The sequence below is a fragment of the Ranitomeya imitator genome, chromosome 7 (genome assembly GCF_032444005.1).
Source record: "Ranitomeya imitator isolate aRanImi1 chromosome 7, aRanImi1.pri, whole genome shotgun sequence".
NCBI lineage: Eukaryota > Metazoa > Chordata > Amphibia > Anura > Dendrobatidae > Ranitomeya > Ranitomeya imitator.
Genome location: NC_091288.1, coordinates 136,251,431 through 136,270,291, shown reverse-complemented (window position 1 = coordinate 136,270,291; position 18,861 = coordinate 136,251,431). Strand labels below are relative to the sequence as shown.

The window sequence follows — 18,861 nt, the reverse complement described above, 5'->3', positions numbered from 1 at the left end:
TTTACTGGGCAATAAGGTTTCCAGTTCACCACCTGACAGCACACTGGAGGACGTCCTTCTTATCCTTGATGGGACAGGAACACGAGAGGTTAAAAGGACCCTCCCCCTACCACCCTTCAGTGTTTTTCCTGTCCCATCAGGGATAGGAACGGACGAGAGGATCTGCCGTTCTGTGCGGGGGGATGTGGATCGGGGGGGCTCAGCCTCACCCTTCCCTCCATGAGACACCCGCTGGCTGACACCCGCCCGAGGGTCCCTCAGCTTACCAGTGTAGCGCTGCTCCTGGGTTGGGGATCGCTTCTCCCTGGCGGGGGCCAGCGGCGGCCTCTGCTGGCGTCGGCGTCTCCATGCGGCCGCTGGGGGAACCAGTTCATCGCCGCACCTTCCTCTCTTTCCGGCCGCACGTCACTTCCGGTTTGCGGCTGAGGGGGATGGACGGCGTCTCTGCTACAGGAAGTGCAGAGGAAAGAGCGGTGGAGAACGCTGGAGCGTCGTTTTGAAGTGAGGAACAGAATAAAAGGTATGGTGCAGGGGCAGTAGCGATCTCTAGAGCATCATGGAGGACGCAGCTAGAGCAGAGGGGCAGGAATCAGCAGCGCTAGTAAGTAGAGGAGCCCTGGGTTAAAAAAAAAAAAAAAAGAGAGAGCAAGAACGCTAGTGTTTGCTATATATATCGTGCTATATATATATATATATATATAGCCCCCCCGATCCACATCCCCCCCGCACAGAACGGCAGATCCTCTCGTCCGTTCCTATCCCTGATGGGACAGGAAAAACACTGAAGGGTGGTAGGGGGAGGGTCCTTTTAACCTCTCGTGTTCCTGTCCCATCAAGGATAAGAAGGACGTCCTCCAGTGTGCTGTCAGGTGGTGAACTGGAAACCTTATTGCCCAGTAAAAATATGGCGATAGCCACCGCCACAATACAATGAGGACTGCTACTGACCAATAATCAGCTGCATGTGCTTAGAAATACAGGACTGTTCCTTCCTCGGTCATGCTGGGTTCAGATTAAACCTTGGTTACAGACCAGCTTGCCATACTACAAGGAGGCCTGCAGGACAGAGACCCTGGATTGCCGGAAGATCAAACCAATAACCATTAGTATATATATATTATATATATATTATATATATTATATATAATATATATATATATATTTCTTCATAGGCAGCCTCCCTATCTGAGAAATCGGCAAAGAAACCCAGTAGGAATAAGAAGTGTCCTATCTGTGCGGTTAAGCTAAAGGATTCCTGGCAGAAACCCCTATGTGAAGCATGCACCTGCAAAGTCATAGGAGAGGAACAGGCGTCTCTTATGTCTAATATGAGAGCCATGATAAGGGAGGAAGTGCAGGCTTCAGTCTCAAGTCTGGTACTCCCGCAAGTCTCACCTTCACCTTCACCCTCGGAGAGGCCGAGGAAAAGACCGAGGGTCGAGTACTCTTCCATAGACTCATCATCCTGTGTGTCGGAGGTAGAAGAGGAAGATGAGAGTAGAGATCCCCCGGAGAAAGGGAGAAGATATTTATTCTCTGCCACAGACACAGGAGAACTGTTAGAGGCAGTGCGGCATACCATGCAGATCGAGGAGCCGCAGCCATCTTGCTCCGTTCAAGATGAAATGTTTGGGGGCTTGCGCTCACAGACATCTAAAGTCTTCCCTGTAAACTCCCATATCAGATCTATGATTCTGGAGGAATGGGAGGAAGCCGAAAAAAGACTGACTATCCCTAAGGACTTCAGACTTCGCTTACCGTTCAATCCAGAGGAAGTTAAGGAGTGGGTCGATGTACCAAAGATTGATATACCCTTGGCTAAGGTCTCCAAAAGGACGGTGATTCCGTTTGAAGACTCGTCCAATTTGAAAGAGCCCATGGACAGGAAGGCAGATGGCCTTCTAAAAAGGGCCTGGGAAAGTTCCTCGGCGATTATTGGAGCTAATATTGCAGCGACATCAGTAGCCCGCTCCATGGACCTTTGGCTAGATGATCTTAAAGATCAATTGATAGCCAAAACTCCCAGAGACACTATTCTAAAAGCCCGTAGAGCTATTTGGCTTAAGAGCTGGTCGGGGGACATGCACTCTAAAAACAAGTTGTGTTCTATACCCTTTTCCGGGGGCAGGGTCTTCGGACCGGTCCTCGACGATATTCTAGAAAAAGCCGCAGATGTCAAGAAGGGTTTTCCGGAGGAAAAGCCTAAAAAATTCCAGCCCTTTCGGAGACCCCGCTATAATCAAAAACCTGATTATAGGGGTAAGGGAAAGCAGGGTAGGTGGAGCTACCAGAAAGGAGGGGATAACAGGTCTAAAAATAAAGAAGCGAGCTACTCGGGACCGGGTTCTAGCTACCGCAGGAAATGACGCCATCAGAGTATTGGGCCGTCTGACAGGATTCCTGGGAGGATGGAGGGAGATCACAAAAAGTCCATGGGTTCTACAAATAGTATCCCAGGGGTACAAAATAGAGTTTACATCCCTTCCTCCCGAAAGATTCCTGGTATCCAGCTCTCATTTAAAACTGTCATCCCCCATGTGGTCAGACATTCAAGACCTGTTAAAAATGGCGGCTATCATTCCGGTACCCCTTCAGGAAGAGTGCAGGGGTCATTACTCCAATCTCTTCTCGATAACCAAACCATCAGGAGAATCGAGAACGATTATAAATTTGAAACATCTGAACAATTGGGTCCTTTACAAAAGGTTCAAGATGGAGTCGATTCGGTCTACCATCCCTCTATTGGGAAAAGACATGGTGATGTGCACACTGGACTTAAAGAGTGCATATTACCATGTACCCATTTATCAAAATCATCAGAGGTTCCTGCGGTTCGCGGTAAACTTGGAAGGAAAGATCTTCCATTTCCAATTCCGCTGTCTCCCCTTCGGCCTGGCTTCCGCTCCCAGGGTTTTTACAAAACTTATGGTGGAAGTGGTCGCTTTCCTGAGGAATCAGTATATAATGGTGGTTCCCTACTTAGATGACTTCTTAATAGCAGCAGACTCAGAAGTCCAGCTCAGGGTCAATTGTCAGTCTCTCATCTCAACATTGCAGAATCTGGGATGGATTATAAATTGGGAGAAGTCAGTTCTAATCCCAAAACCCAGAATAAAATTCGTGGGAGTCATGCTCGATTCACAAGCAAGAATGTCATTTCTTCCAGAAGACAGGCTAAAGGGCATAATACAGAAGATCCGTCACTTTTCTCGGGGTCGACATACGATCAGAGACGGGATGAAAATACTAGGTCTGATGACGGCCTGTATTCCCTGCGTGAGATGGAGCCAGTTTCATTCTCGACAGCTTCAGAGGGGAGTTCTGAGGAGCTGGAACAGAAGGCAGAACTCACTGAACCGGACCCTGAGCCTTACTCCGCAAGTCAAAAGATCTCTGGTGTGGTGGACTCTTTCCAGAAACCTCCGACTGGGGGTGCCATGGCTTCAGACACCAAGCATATCAGTTACAACAGATGCCAGTCAGCTCGGTTGGGGAGGTCATGTACTGGGAAGATATTTTCAAGGTCGCTGGGGAAAGGAAGACAGCAACCAGTCATCAAACCACAGAGAGCTACAGGCGGTTTGGGAGGTCTTGACGGCAGCGCAGCATCTGCTGCAGAACAAACACGTGAAGGTCTTCTCAGACAACACGACAACGGTAGCCTTCCTGCGGCATCAAGGCGGTCCAAGACATCTGGCGTTACAAAACCTGGCGGAACGCATATTCCAGTGGGCAGAAAGGTCGGTTCTGTCCATCTCGGCGATCCACCTGGAGGGCTCCAAGAACCAGTTGGCAGATTTCCTCAGCAGAAAAAATGTATCCCCCACGGAGTGGGAACTGAACAACGAGGTGTTCAAGGATCTGTGTCAACGTTGGGGGAGACCGACAGTGGACCTATTTGCTACAAGAGGAAACGCGAAGCTCAAGATCTTCTATTCCCTAAACCCTTGGGAGAGTCCAGCCGCGATCGATGCCTTCTCACAACCCTGGAACCACGGGTTTCTGTATGCATTCCCTCCTCTAGCAATGATCCCGAGGGCACTCAGAAAGATCTGCGAGGACGGGGCCAAAGTCATACTCATAGCTCCTCACTGGCCGAAACGGAGCTCCTCACTGGCCGAAACGGAGTTGGTTTCCATTGCTAAGGAAACGGTCAGTGGAAGAACCCCTCCTGTTACCAGAAAGAGAGGATCTTCTTCTGCAAGGTCCAGTTCTACACCAGAATCCGGGAGTACTTCAGCTGGCGGCCTGGATCCTGAACGTAAGGTCTTAAGAGCAAAAGGGCTTTCAGAGGATGTCATTTCTACTCTTCAAGCCAGCCGGAAGCCGGTGACATCGGCTATCTATACCAAAATATGGAAGCGATTCTGTGGGTTTTGCGGAGAGACGACCGTTGACACTGACCATCCAAACATCCCCAAAATTCTTGACTTTCTGCAGTCAGGGTTTCAAAAAGGTCTTAGACCAAGTACATTAAGGGTCCAGATAGCGGCCCTGAGTGTATTCTTTGATTCTTCCCTGTCTGCCCATCCCTGGATTAGTAGATTCTCTAGAGCAGTCCAGAGATTAAAACCATTGATTAGAAAGTCAGTCCCGCCGTGGGATCTGAACTTGGTTCTAAATTTCCTATGTGAACAGGCGTGGGATGTAACAGGGGATATAGGAATTGATAAACTCTCCCTTAAAACTGCATTTTTAGTTGCGATCACGTCGGCAAAAAGATTGGGGGAACTACAGGCTCTGTCGGTGCAGAATCCATATTTGCAGATATTCGAGGACAAATTAGTACTCAGACTCGATCCGGCGTTTCTCCCTAAAGTTGTGTCAGATTCCAATATGAATCAAGAGATTGTTTTACCATCATTTTGCCAGTTCCCTAAAAATCAGAAGGAGAGTTTTTACCACAACTTAGACGTAAGAGACTCGGTGCTCAGGTACCTCGATTTATCCAGACCCTGGAGACGGGACAACAATTTGTTCGTCCAGTTCAGGGGCTCAAATAAAGGTAGAAAAGCGTCTAAAGCGACTATCGCACGGTGGATAAAATCCACAATCAGTTTAGCTTATAAAGCTAGAGGACAAGATTCCCCGGTTAACATTAAAGCCCATTCATCTAGGGCCATGGCCACGTCATGGGCGGAGAAAGGGGGGGCGACGGCAGATCACATCTGCAGAGCTGCGTCATGGTCTAGCCTTAGTACCTTCTCTAAACACTATAAGTTAGATGAAGACACAAAAGAGAATAGTAAAACCAAAAACACTCAGTTTGAAAAAATAACCACTCCTCTTGGGCTATCTGCACAAAAGCTGTTCTACCCTGTATGCACACATGGATTTTTCCTCTCTGAACTCTGTTCACACAGGTTATATACAGATGATCAGGTTTTTAAATACATCAGATAGGGATTGCATACATTAGTTAGGACTGCTCTGATAAGGGTATACCGTGAAGATTGGTAGAGCAGCTTAGTATACATTTTTTGCAAAAAACGTATCAACCAAATACCCTGTTTTTTACATCTTTTACTAGCACTTGCGGATTACTGCAACATTTTTTCAAACTGAGTGTTTTTGGTTTTACTATTCTCTTTTGTGTCTTCAGGTTTCTTGGTGGTGTGTGAACATGATCATACAGACTTGTTCACTGTGCAAGTAGCCCATGTGTTCCTGTTACTATAAGTTAGATGTAGTGTCACCACAGTTGGCTTTCGGTAGAAAGGTACTGCAAGCGGTAGTCCCTCCCTAAATACCATTCTCCTTTGGTATTTCTCCAGTGTGCTGTCAGGTGGTGAACTGGAAAACAGTAATTAGACCTACTGGTAATTGTATTTCCAGGAATCCATCCTGACAGCACTATTAGTTCCCTCCCTAATGTATGATCTTTATACTCATGTGATGTAACATTTGTATGATTGATTATTTTGTTGGAATAAACCTGTGTTTTTGCATCCATCCAGATGTGTTACTTTGGAAAAGCACTGAAGGGTGGTAGGGGGAGGGTCCTTTTAACCTCTCGTGTTCCTGTCCCATCAAGGATAAGAAGGACGTCCTCCAGTGTGCTGTCAGGATGGATTCCTGGAAATACAATTACCAGTAGGTCTAATTACTGTTTTTTTAGGCCTATTCTTTGGCTGTGGTGTTTAGTAGTATCTATCACAATAACTGCAATAACAATCACTGCGGTTCATTATTGCTGTTGGGGTACAACAAGTTTCACCCTGTTTTCTGCTGCATAATTGGTTTACCACATTCATACAGAATTTTCCCATTATAGACATATATCAGACACTCACTACGGTGATTATCTTTGCAGATTTCTTTAGATGTTTTTCTTCTGATCTTGAAGAACATTTCTATATCTAATATACTACATAATTTGCACAAAAATACCTTAATGGGTTATACATATAGATAACATTTATTAGAAATACAATTAAAATATTCAGCCGATCGATGATAAAGAGGCAGATAAATCCAAATGTGCACAAGGTCAATTAAGTCCAAATGCAATCCTGAGCGCTTGGTGCATTAACTTCTGATGCATTAAAATTTATTTTCGGCCGATCAATAATAAACAAAAACAGAGTCGGATAAGTCCAAATATAAAAGGTCCAATAAGTCCAAATGCAATCCTGAATACCTGGTGCATTAACGCCAGAACGTGTCCTGTTTCAACAACTATTACACAGAGTTCCCCAAAATTAATAGGCTTGCAGATAAACCTGCATAAAAGTGCATGAATTTGAGATTGCCTCTCACCGTGGTACTTGAATCCACAATACGGGGTTCTTCTCCAAAGATAAATATTGCAACAAGTTATTTCAGGACACGCGCTCCTTGAGCCTTCTTCCCAGCAACTTGCGAGCATGATTCAGCTTGTGGTTGAGGTCCTCGGCACACCGATAGACCGGCAGGACCTTCGTGACGTAGACTGTCCACGTGATCAGCGAGGGTAAGAGGCGTCGGCAGGACCAATTCCTTTAGGGTTGCAATTAGGGTTAGGGTTGCGATTAGGGTTAGAATTAGGGTTAGGGTTGCAATTAGCGTTAGGGTTAGAACTAGGATTAAGGTTGCAAATAGGGTTAGAACTAGGGTTAGGGTTGCAATTATTGTTAGGGTTGCAATTGAGGTTAGAATTAGGCTTAGGGTTGCAATTAGGGTTAGGGTTGCAATAAGGGTTAGGGTTGCAATTAGGGTTAGAATTAAAGCTAGGGTTGCATTTAGGGTTAGGGTTGCAACTAGGGTTAAAATTAGGGTTAGAATTAGGGTTAGGGTTGCGGTTAGGGTTGCAATTGGGGTTAGGGTTGTAATTAGGGTTAGGGTTGTAATTAGGGTTAGGGCTAGAATTAGGATATGTGCACACGGTGTGGATTTGGCTGTGGATCCGCCGTAGCGGATTCGTAATAGTTTTCCATCACTTTTACAGTACCATGTTAAACCTATGGAAAACCAAATCCGCTGTGCCCATGGTGTGGAAAATGCCGAGCGGAAACGCTGCGTTGAATTTTCTGCAGCATGTCAATTCTTTGTGCGGATTCCGCAGCGTTTTACACCTGTTCCTCACTAGGAATCCGCAGGTGAAATCTGCACAAAAAACACTGGAAATCCGTGGTAAACCGCAGGTAAAACACTACATTTTACCTGCGGATTTTTCAAAAGCGGTGTGGAAAAATCCACACACTAATCCGCAACGTGGGCACATAGCCTTAAGGTTAGGGGTGTGTTTGGGTTAGGCTTCTGGTTGGGGTTAGGGGTGTTTTGGGGTTAGGGTTGTGATTACGGTTATGGTTAGAGTTGGAATTAGGGTTAGGGGGGTGTGTTGGGGTTAGTGTTGGAGTTAGAATTGAGGGGTTTCCACTGTTTAGGCACATCAGGGGTCTCCAAACGCGACATGGCGACACCATTGATTTCCAGCCAATTTTGCGTTCAAAAAGTCAAATGGTGCTCCTTCCATTCTGAGCCCCAACGTGCGCCCAAACAGTGGTTTACCCAAACATATGGGGCATAAGCGTACTAAGGAAAAATTACACAACAATTGGGGATTTAATTTATCCTGTTACCCTTGGGAAAATAAAAAAATGGGGGCTAAAAAAATTATTTTTGTGGGAAATTTTTTTTTATTTTCACGGCTCTGCGTTATAAAATTCTGTGAAGCACTTGGGGGTTCAAAGTGCTCACCACACATCTAGGTACGTTCCTTGGGGGGTCTAGTTTCCAAAATCTGGTCACTTGTGGTGGGTTTCTACTGTTCAAGCACATCAGGGGCTCTGCAAACGTAATATGATGCCCGCAGACCATTCCATCAAAGTCTGCATTCCAAAATGTCACTACTTCCCGTCCGAGCCCCGACGTGCCCAAACAGTGGTTTCCCATCCCCCTCCCCCCCATCCACATATGGGATATCAACATACTCAGGACAAACTGGACAACAACATTTTGGGTCCAATTTCTCCTGTTACCCTTGTGAAAATAAAAAATTTTGGGCTAAAAAATAATTTTTGAGGAAAGAAAAATGATTTTTTTTATTTTCACGGCTCTGTATTATAAACTTCTGTGAAGCACTTGGGGGTTCAAAGTGCTCACCACACATCTAGATTACTTCCTTGGGTGGTCTAGTTTCCAAAATGGGGTCACTTGCGGGGAGCTCTAATGTTAGGCACACAGGAGCTCTCCAAACGTGACATGGTGTCCGCTGACGATTGGAGCTAATTTTCATTTAAAAGTCAAATGGCGCTCCTTCCCTTCAGAGCCCTGCCGAGTACCCAAACTGTGGTTTACCCTCACATGTGAGTTATCGGTGTACTCAGGTGAAATTGCCCAACACATTTTAGGATCCATTTTATCATGTTTCCCATGTGAAAATGAAAAAAATGAGGCTAAAACAAATTTTTTGTGAAAAAAAAAAAGTACTTTTTCATTTTTACGGATCAATTTGTGAAGCACCTGGGGGTTCAAAGTGCTCACTTTGCATCTAGACAAGTTCCCTGGGGGGGGTGTAGTTTACAAAATGGGGTCACTTGTGGGGGAGCTCCAATGTTTAGGCACACATGGGCTCTCCAAACGCGACATGGTGTCCGCTAAAGATTGGAGCCAATTTTTCATTCAAAAAGGAAAATGGCGCTCCTTCCCTTACGAGCCCTGACGTGTGCCCAAACAGTGGTTTCACCCCCAAATATAGACTATCGGCGTACTCAGGACAAATTGTACAACAACTTTAAGGGTCCAGTTTCTCCTTTTACCCATGGGAAAATAAATAAATTGTTGCTAAAAGATCATTTTTGTGACTAAAAAATGTTCATTTTTTCCTTCCAAGTTGTTTCTGCTGCTGTGAAACACCTGAAGGGTTAATAAACTTCTTAAATGTGGTTTTGAGCACCTTGAGGGGTGCAGTTTTTAGAATGGTGTCACTTTTTGGTATTTTCAGCCTTATAGACCCCTGAAACTGACTTCAAATGTGAGGTGGTACCTAATAAAAAATGTTGTAAAAATGGGAAATCGCTGGTCAAATTTTAACCCTTATAACTTCCTAGCAAATAAACATTTTGTTTCCAAAATTGTGCTGATGTCGAGTAGACATGTGGGAATTGTAGTTCATTAATTATTTTGTGTAATGCGGGAAAGAAACTCGAGAATTACGTTCTTTTGGTCGCTGCAACATTGCGATCAATAAAATATGATAACGGGCGATTTAAAACATTTTGTCTAGTTCAAAAGGGTGTCAATAATATGCCTGCTCAGTGCGCAAAAAATAAGCCCTCACCCAGTCCCCGATCTCGAAATATGGCAGACGCTACAGGTCTCCAAAAAATGGCTTTTGTGTAAAGAAAAAACAAAAAACCCTTTGGATTTTTTCCACCACTTAGACAAAAAAAGAAACCTAGAACCCTAACTTTTCAGCCCTGTTGTGTGGCCAAACTGTGGCTTCCAGCCAAATGTGGGGTATCACTGCGTTCTGAAGAAATTGTGCAACTATTTTTGGGTCCACTTTCATCTACTACTTTTGTGTGGATGTGTGGGGTTTGTCCTGTTTTAGAATGTCAGTTATTTTGCAATTACGACATGGCATTCCGGATTTATTTCAGCTTAATTTGCACCCCAAAAATCAAATGGCGTTGTTTCCCTCCATGTGCCCAAACGGCAGTTTTTGACCACGTACGTAAACAGTATTGCATTCGGGAGAAATTGCTTAACAAAATATGGGGTTCATGTTCCTCTATTATCCCTTGTGAAAATGACAAACTTGGGAATAAAACAACATTGTAGTGGAAAAAAACGTAATTTTCGCTTTCACATCCAAATTTTGAGTGATGAGTAGCACTTATGGATTGAACAGTCTTAACACACCTCTAAATGAAAGCCTTGATGGGTCCCTTATGGGGCATTTATGCTGTTTTGGCATGTCAGCTGCTTTGGAAACCAGGCAAGGTGTGCACAATTTGTTCCACTCAAATTTGCTCTCCAGAAATCAAATCGAGCGCTTTCATTAAAGACTACCGTGAATCCACACAGCAATTTTTGACCACGTATGGAATATTGCCACGTTCAGGAGAAATTATGTAACAAATTATGAGACTCAATTTCTCCTATTATCCCTAGTGAAAACTATGACTCACACTCAAATATTATAAAGTACTCTGAAGTGTCTGTGGGATTAAAATGCTCAAAATGCCGCTAGATGAATTTTGTTTTAGCAAGGCTGATTGTCAGAAATGGGGGGGGACCCCACACCGTTATTTGAATTTATTTAAATAATTAATAAAGACCGCATTGAGACCCGTCGATTTTTGATAACCAGTCTTACTAAAGCAAACAGCTGAGGGTTGCAGCCTGCAGTTGTCAGTTTTGCCTGGCTGGTTATCAAAAATACAGGGGAACCCACGCCAATTTTTTAAATGTATTTATTTATAGCACAGGTGGCTTCTGATGAAAACTCCCATCAGCGGCTGCCTGCTCTCACTGTTATTAGCAGCAGCAGGTGTAGGCTGATGGGAGTAGTAGTCCACCTGCCCTCATTGTTATCAGTTGAATACAACTGTCATCATTCTCCCCTGCTCGCAATGATCAGAGTGAGCAGGGGAGAATGGTGTGAGTGGTCTTCAATACCCGGCGCTGGGGAACAGCGCTAGCTGTACCACTTTTCCCAGGCGCCTGTACGTGTTACACTAATGACATATGAATATCATCCTTGTGTCAGCAGTGTGCAGGACGGTTTGCAGCTCGTGCTGCTGTTTAACTGACGTTTCAGCATATTTTGCCCATGGACACATAGTCTGTGCGGAAACTCAATGATCTGTGCGCGGACCCAATCACTAGAATGGGTCTATGTGTGTAAGTGTATCCAGTACCAAACACACAGGAAAAGAAGTCATACCAAGCAAGGGGAAGGGGGGGATATTTTGGGGGAAGAGTTTAATTGGGGGTAGGAGGTTTTGATTGGTTTACAATGAAGTCATAAGAATATTTCATGATACAATACAGACATGCGTATAATGTCATGAAAACGGATGGATTTACAGAGATATGTAAAACAAGAATGTAATACGTATTGTTGGGAAATCGTGATTGTCACAAAAATGGTTTTGATTAAAAAAAAAAGTGTCTCCGGTACGTGTGAAAACTGTCACCACACATACCGGACATACTGACATGTGAAAGAGGCCTAACAAATCGTGTAATTGCAATACCTTTCTGGGCGAAATACTTAATCTTTTTTGGAACAATTTCATGAGCTCCAACACGCTTGGCCTTGACTGTATATATGGGTGTGCCTTCACGAGGTCTTAAAAAAACAATAGGAATTGGTTTTAATAATTTCCACAAGTCAATCATAATGGCATGTATTTGCTCTGTTCCTTTCTGATCCGAAAGAAAATATACTTTATTACAAATTACTGAAAAGATAATGCTGGTTGATTGATAGATTAAACCTCAACATAAGTGGGCAATACAGAAATAAGTCCAAAATATCCAATTATAAATACCGTACATGTTCTCTATATTGGTATACAAGAATAAAAAATAACAGAAAAAAAGGCAGGAACTAAACACTCGAAAAACCTCCTCCTCTAAAACTAGACATGTGCAGTACTTATTATTGCATAAACTGATGCATTTCCTTTAAGAAGGTAAGATGCAAAGAGACACAAATCAAGCCTGGCAATAAAATATTAATTTTACAAAATAGAATGTGTAGGAATGCCTTCCAGCCGAGAGAGAGTAAAAGTAAAACATGAGAAGATACACATCAGTGTATGTTTGGTTCATTCCTTTCATCCTGGTTGTATTTTGCATTCTAATAAATATTTTGGAATTATTGGCTTTAGCTTTTAGAGTAAAGTGTTTTGCAGCTGACTAAGTGCGTAATAATGTCCTTGTCCACTACTCAAAGGACTTCCTTTGGGAATCCTAACAGGACATGGGAAGCAGTGAAAGATGGCATGATCTGATAAGTTTCGTCAGAAGATATGTCGGCATCACTTACCTGACAAATGACATCCGAGTGCAGTATGAGAAGGCAAGACAGCAGAAGAAGAGTGCAATGCTTTTGACAATTTTCTGCTGGGAAACTTTGGATCTTGGCATTTATGTGGTTCCTATGTCAACACATGGCACCTTCAAAAATATAGTTGCAGACAATGTGCAGCTCTTGAAGCCAACCATATTCCCTATTGTCGGTGACTTTTTGTCAGCAGGATCATACTTCCTGCCATATTGCAGAAATTGTTGAGGAATGCTTTGAAGAACATGAGGGAAACTCCCCAAATCTTTACTTAATCATGCAAGTCTGAGATGTTTTATTTGTTTCCTCGCCTTGCATGTTACTGTATTTAAAGGATCTGTTGCTAATATCCTGGTGCCAAATAAAACTTGTCACTTTCAGAAGTCTTGTGTTGTCCATGATTTGTCAAGTCAGCGTTGTTTAGGTGGTACAAGGGTCAGGACATCACTTTCCCAAGTGGTTTAAATGTAGTGGATCAATTGTGTGTGATTTATACACATTTTTTTTTTCTACTGACAACTAATTTATTTGTCATATGTCCGGTTATGTATATGTGTTGGAGCAATATGCACTTTGTTCCATTTTTGGTTTCATATTTTGTTTTTGTTTTTTTTTCAGTTGACGGCTCGCACAGAAAAGCAAAAATTGTTTGCAATGTTTATAAAGTGCCACACGGTAATCGTATGGTTCTGATGAGTTATATACATAAACAAACTTTGGCTAAAAGTTCAGAAACTTTGGTGGAAGCACATGTTAAAATCGCTCACTGCAATGAGTCTTATATTTATTTACTATCTCCATTAAGGTAAGGACATACTATACCTTTTTTCTGATTTATTTTCTTTAAGTGGGTGATAGATTTTACAATTAAAGGGACTCTGTCAGCACAGAGTGACTGTTCAAACTAAGTCCCACCGTTCAGTGCTTCACAATAAGACAATCACTTAAATATGTTTTCCCACCTGCTTGGTTTCCCTCAGTCTCCATTTCCCTGTTCCTTGATTGACATCTTTGGTGTCATAGGGCCAGAGAAGTTTGGCGGTATATTAAAAACAAGCCGGTGGGAAGGTGGAATTAAATGATTGGCCCCGACATGATGCACTGAGTGCCTGTACCTTGTCTGCACAGAATGACTGTTCAACCAGTTACTTTTTAAACAGATTTATTCTTGATTTTATATTTTATGTATATTCCATTGATTGCTGATGAGTTAAAATACTCTTCTTTACTTAGTGTATCCTAATAGAAATAATGATAATATTTTAAAAGGGTTTTCCAAGATCATGATTAAAAATACTGCTATTCCAAATTTCATGCTACAACCTGTTCTAGTAACGTGTCAGGACAAATTGCCACATGAAGAAATGCTGCTTGAAATGTCTGTACTGTGGGGCAAAATCATGAACAGGCATAACATATGTTCACTCAGCCATGGAGCAGGGCTGTAACAGGAAAAAGAAAAACTTCTCCGCTGACTGAGCAGAATTGACTTTTTTCCTTCAGGTTCAGTCCTGCTATATGCTTATTTGCCAACCCTTTCTATAGATTCAGTGAGATAAATGAACTGTTGGGCACCGAGACTGACTGAGCAGGCACCAAGACTTAAAGGGGTTGTCCGGTCTAAAGCAACAAGTCTGCAGTCACATGCAATGCATTCTGTGCATATTATTACTATTATTATTTATCATAATGCCATTTATTCCATGGCGCTTTACATGTGAGGAGGGTATACATAATAAAAACAGGTACAATAATCTTGAACAATACAAGTCATGACTGGTACAGGAGAAGGGATTCTGTAGTGTCAGTACCAGCGATGGCAGTCATATGACTGCAGGAATGCAATATGCAACATTCCGACTAGATGGGCACAGCCTCACTCAGTTCAAGTGTATTGGGCGAGGCCATAAACTGTCTAGTCAGATTGTAGCTTAGAGAATGCATATCGTATACTTGCGGTCACATGCCCACCTTTCCCGGTGCTGACACCAGAGAATCCTCACAGTGCGTGCCCTGTCAGGATTCACAAGTCTGCAGTCACATACAGTGACTGCAGACTTGTTGCTTTAAAGCGGATGACCCCTTTAATAAAGACCTTTAGGAAATTTTTCACGTTGAACTGAACACATGATGTAGTAGAGGCTATGTCCAAATGGGTATTTCCAGAAAGATTTCTCAGGGAGACGTGAACTTCTTAAAATTTCTGAGGTTGACCAATTGTAATCGGACAGCAACACACTGAGGGGAAAAAAAGAACATGCTCCCACATAAGCTTAGAACAAGCTCCTTGTGAGAGGAAATGACTGTCAACTCCGCTCCAATGACTTTAACTTAGTTACAGTTGTATCACTACTTTTATAAATGCTCCCTATGTAAGGTATGCAGCTTTCAGATTTTTTTTCTTATTTTCTTAGCACATTGACATGTTCATATGTTTTCAGATATGCCTCATTCTTTCATTAACAAAGCCCTTAGTTTTTGCTGCATACACAGAGGTCACTCTTGCGTCAAAAGCGAAAATTGACTACCATGATAAGTAAAGCCTACAGCCTGTTTTTTGGCTGCAGAATAGGAGATCAGGAGAAGAGTTTGGCTCCACACACATGCTGCAATAGATGTGCATCACATCTTACCCAGTGGTTGCATGGGAAGAGCAATCTATGCCTTTTGCAGTCCCAATGATCTGGAGAGAGCCAACCATTCACGCTACCACTTATTTCTGCATGGTGCCCCCCATTAGGAAAGGCGTTTCAAGGAAGAAGTGAACTTTATAGTATCCAAACATTTCATCTGCATTATACCCAGTTCCACATACAGAAGAACTGCTGGTTCCAAAAGCACCAGAAATATGTTCAGTCAAGTGAGGAAAAAGAGGACACTTGATGTCATGAAGCATCTTCCTCTCACGACCCAGACTTTGTCAGATACCACAGCTGAACCACACCTTATAACACCGTGACCTGAACGATCTTGTTAGAGATTTGGATCTGCCCAAGAGTAAGGCTCTAGGTTCCATCAGTGGAATCTCCTAGCGGGCGATGTTCGGATTTCTTTGTACCGCAACAGTGGTAAAGATTTTGTCCAAGACTTCTTCATGGAGGGGCGATTTTGTTGCATGAATAACATCAACATTTTAATGGAAGCTCTAAAGATAAGTCATAGTCCAGAGGAATAGAGGCTCTTTATCGAGATGTCCAAAACAAGCCTAAAAGCAGACTTGCTGCATAATGGCAATGCACTACCCTCAATTCCAGTTGGATATGCAGTCCACATGAAGGAAACCTATGGCAACATAGTTCAGGCACCTTAACAGCTGTTTTATGATCAACATTTGTGGCCCCTCTGTGGTGACCTAAAGGTGACTGCCCCCTTACATGGGTGGATAAAAACTACTCCTGCTTTGTGAGTGGGATACTCGTGCAAGAGAATATAACTACAATAAAGGAGACTGGCCTCTCTGACATTCGCTTCAACCAGGGAGTAAAAATGTCCTTCATCCAGAACTTGTTGGCACGCATAAGATTGTTACTACCATTGCATATCAAGTTGGGCCTAATAAAGAACTTTGTAAAGGCAATGGATAAAAATGCAAAATCTCACAGATAAATTCAAAAATTGAGTGAAGCAAAGATAAAGGAGGAAGCCTTTACTGGACCTCTGATTTGTAAGCTTCTTCAAGATGAGGAGTTTCTCCTTTCGTTGCAGGGCAAAGAAAAGGCTGCATGGGTAGCATTCACATTAGTGGTAACTCCTTTTTGGGAAACTCCAGAGCAGATCACTGTGAAGGGTTAGTGGAAAATCTCAGAACGTATAAGGATCTTGGCTGTAATATTCTTAACCCCTTCATGACCCAGCCTATTTTGACCTTAAAGAGCTTGCCGTTTTTTGCAATTCTGACCAGTGTCCCTTTATGAGGTAATAACTCAGGAACGCTTCAACGGATCCTAGCGGTTCTGAGATTGTTTTTTCGTGACATATTGGGCTTCATGTTAGTGGTAAATTTAGGTCAATAAATTCTGCGTTTATTTGTGATAAAAACGGAAATTTGGCGAAAATTTTGAAAATTTCGCAATTTTCACATTTTTAATTTTTATTCTGTTAAACCAGAGAGATATGTGACACAAAATAGTTAATAAATAACATTTCCCACATGTTTACTTTACATCAGCACAATTTTGGAAACAAAATTTTTTTTTTGTTAGGAAGTTATAAGGGTTAAAATTTGACCAGCGATTTGTCATTTTTACAACGAAATTTACAAAACCATTTTTTTAGGGGCCACCTCACATTTGAAGTCAGTTTGAGGGGTCTATATGGCTGAAAATACCCAAAAGTGACACCATTCTAAAAACTGCACCCCTCAAGGTACTCAAAACCACATTCAAGAAGTTTATTAACCCTTCAGGTGCTTCACAGCAGCAGAAGCAACATGGAAGGAAAAAATGAACATTTAACTTTTTAGTCACAAAAATTATCTTTTAGCAACAATTTTTTTATTTTCCCAATGGTAAAAGGAGAAACTGAACCACGAAAGTTGTTGTCCAATTTGTCCTGAGTACGCTAATACCTCATATGTGGGGGTAAACCACTGTTTGGGCGCACGGCAGGGCTTGGAAGGGAAGGAGCGCCATTTGACTTTTTGAATCAAAAATTGGCTCCACTCTTTAGCGGACACCATGTCACGTTTGGAGAACACCCGTGTGCCTAAAAATTGGAGCTCCCCCACAAGTGACCCCATTTTGGAAACTAGACGCCCCAAGGAACTTATCTAGATGCCTAGTGAGCACTTTGAACCCCCAGGTGCTTCACAAATTGATCCGTAAAAATGAAAAAGTACTTTTTTTTCACAAAAAAATTCTTTTCGCCTCAATTTTTTCATTTTCACATGGGCAGTAGGATAAAATAGATCATAAAATTTGTTGGGCAATTTCTCCCGAGTACGCCGATACCTCATATGTGGGGGTAAACCACTGTTTGGGCACTCGGCAGGGCTCGGAAGGGAAGGCGCGCCATTTGACTTTTTGAATGGAAAATTAGCTCCAATTGTTAGCGGACACCATGTCGCGTTTGGAGAGCCCCTGTGTGCCTAAACATTGGAGCTCCCCCACAAGTGACCATATTTTGGAAACTAGACCCCCCAAGGAACTTATCTAGATGCATATTGAGCACTTTAAACCCCCAGGTGCTTCACAGAAGTTTATAACGCAGAGCCATGAAAATAAAAAATAATTTTTCTTTCCTCAAAAATGATTTTTTAGCCTGCAATTTTTTATTTTCCCAAGGGTAACAGGAGAAATTTGACCCCAAAAGTTGTTGTCCAGTTTCTCCTGAGTACGCTGATACCCCATATGTGGGGGTAAATCACTGTTTGGGCACATGCCGGGGTTCGGAAGTGAAGTAATGACGTTTTGAAATGCAGACTTTGATGGAATGCTCTGTGGGCGTCACGTTGCGTTTGCAGAGCCCCTGATGTGGCTTAACAGTAGAAACCCCCCACAAGTGACCCCATTTTGGAAACTAGACCCCCAAAGGAACTTATCTAGATGTGTGGTGAGCACTTTGAACCCCCAAGTGCTTCATAGAAGTTTATAATGCAGAGCCGTGAAAATAATAAATACGTTTTCTTTCCTCAAAAATAATTATTTAGCCCAGAATTTTTTAATTTTCCCAAGGGTAACAGGAGAAATTTGACCCCAATATTTGTTGTCCAGTTTCTCCTGAGTACGCTGATACCCCATGTGTGGGGGTAAACCACTGTTTGGGCACACGTCGGGGCTCAGAATGGAAGTAGTGACTTTTGAAATGCAGACTTTGATGGAATGGTCTGCGGGCATCACGTTGCGTTTGCAGAGCCCCTGGTGTGCCTAAACAGTAGAAACCCCCCACAAGTGACCCCATTTTGGAAACTAGACCCCCCAAGGAACTTATCTAGATATGTGGTGAGCACTTTGAACCCCCAAGTGCTTCACAGACGTTTACAACGCAGAGCCGTGAAAATAAAAAATCATTTTTCTTTCCTCAAAAATGATGTTTTAGCAAGCATTTTTTTAGATTCACAAGGGTAACAGGAGAAATTGGACCCCAGTAATTGTTGCGCAGTTTATCCTGAGTACACTGATACCCCATATGTGGGGGTAAACCACTGTTTGGGCACACGTCAGGGCCCGGAAGTGAGGGAGCACCATTTGACTTTTTGAATACAAGATTGGCTGGAATCAATGGTGGCGCCATGTTGCGTTTGGAGACTCCTGATGTGCCTAAACAGTGGTAACCCCTCAATTCTACCTCCAACACTAACCCCCCCCCCCCCCCACACCCCTAACCCTAATTCCAACTGTAGCCATAACCCTAATCACAACCCT

The 18,861-nt window shown here is 42.9% G+C and overlaps 1 protein-coding gene across 2 annotated transcripts in view; it reads left to right on the top strand.

The window, feature by feature from the left end:
• Positions 1-18,861, top strand: part of TBCCD1 (TBCC domain containing 1) — a 75,168-nt gene that overhangs the window by 37,283 nt on the left and 19,024 nt on the right. For both annotated transcript variants that reach the window (XR_011314683.1, XM_069733838.1), the window contains exon 4: positions 13,118-13,304. Coding sequence is in view for 1 of the 2 variants with exons in the window: in XM_069733838.1 (XP_069589939.1) it covers positions 13,118-13,304 (187 nt within the window). In the remaining variant the exon portion in view is untranslated. The remainder of the gene's footprint in view (positions 1-13,117; positions 13,305-18,861) is intronic.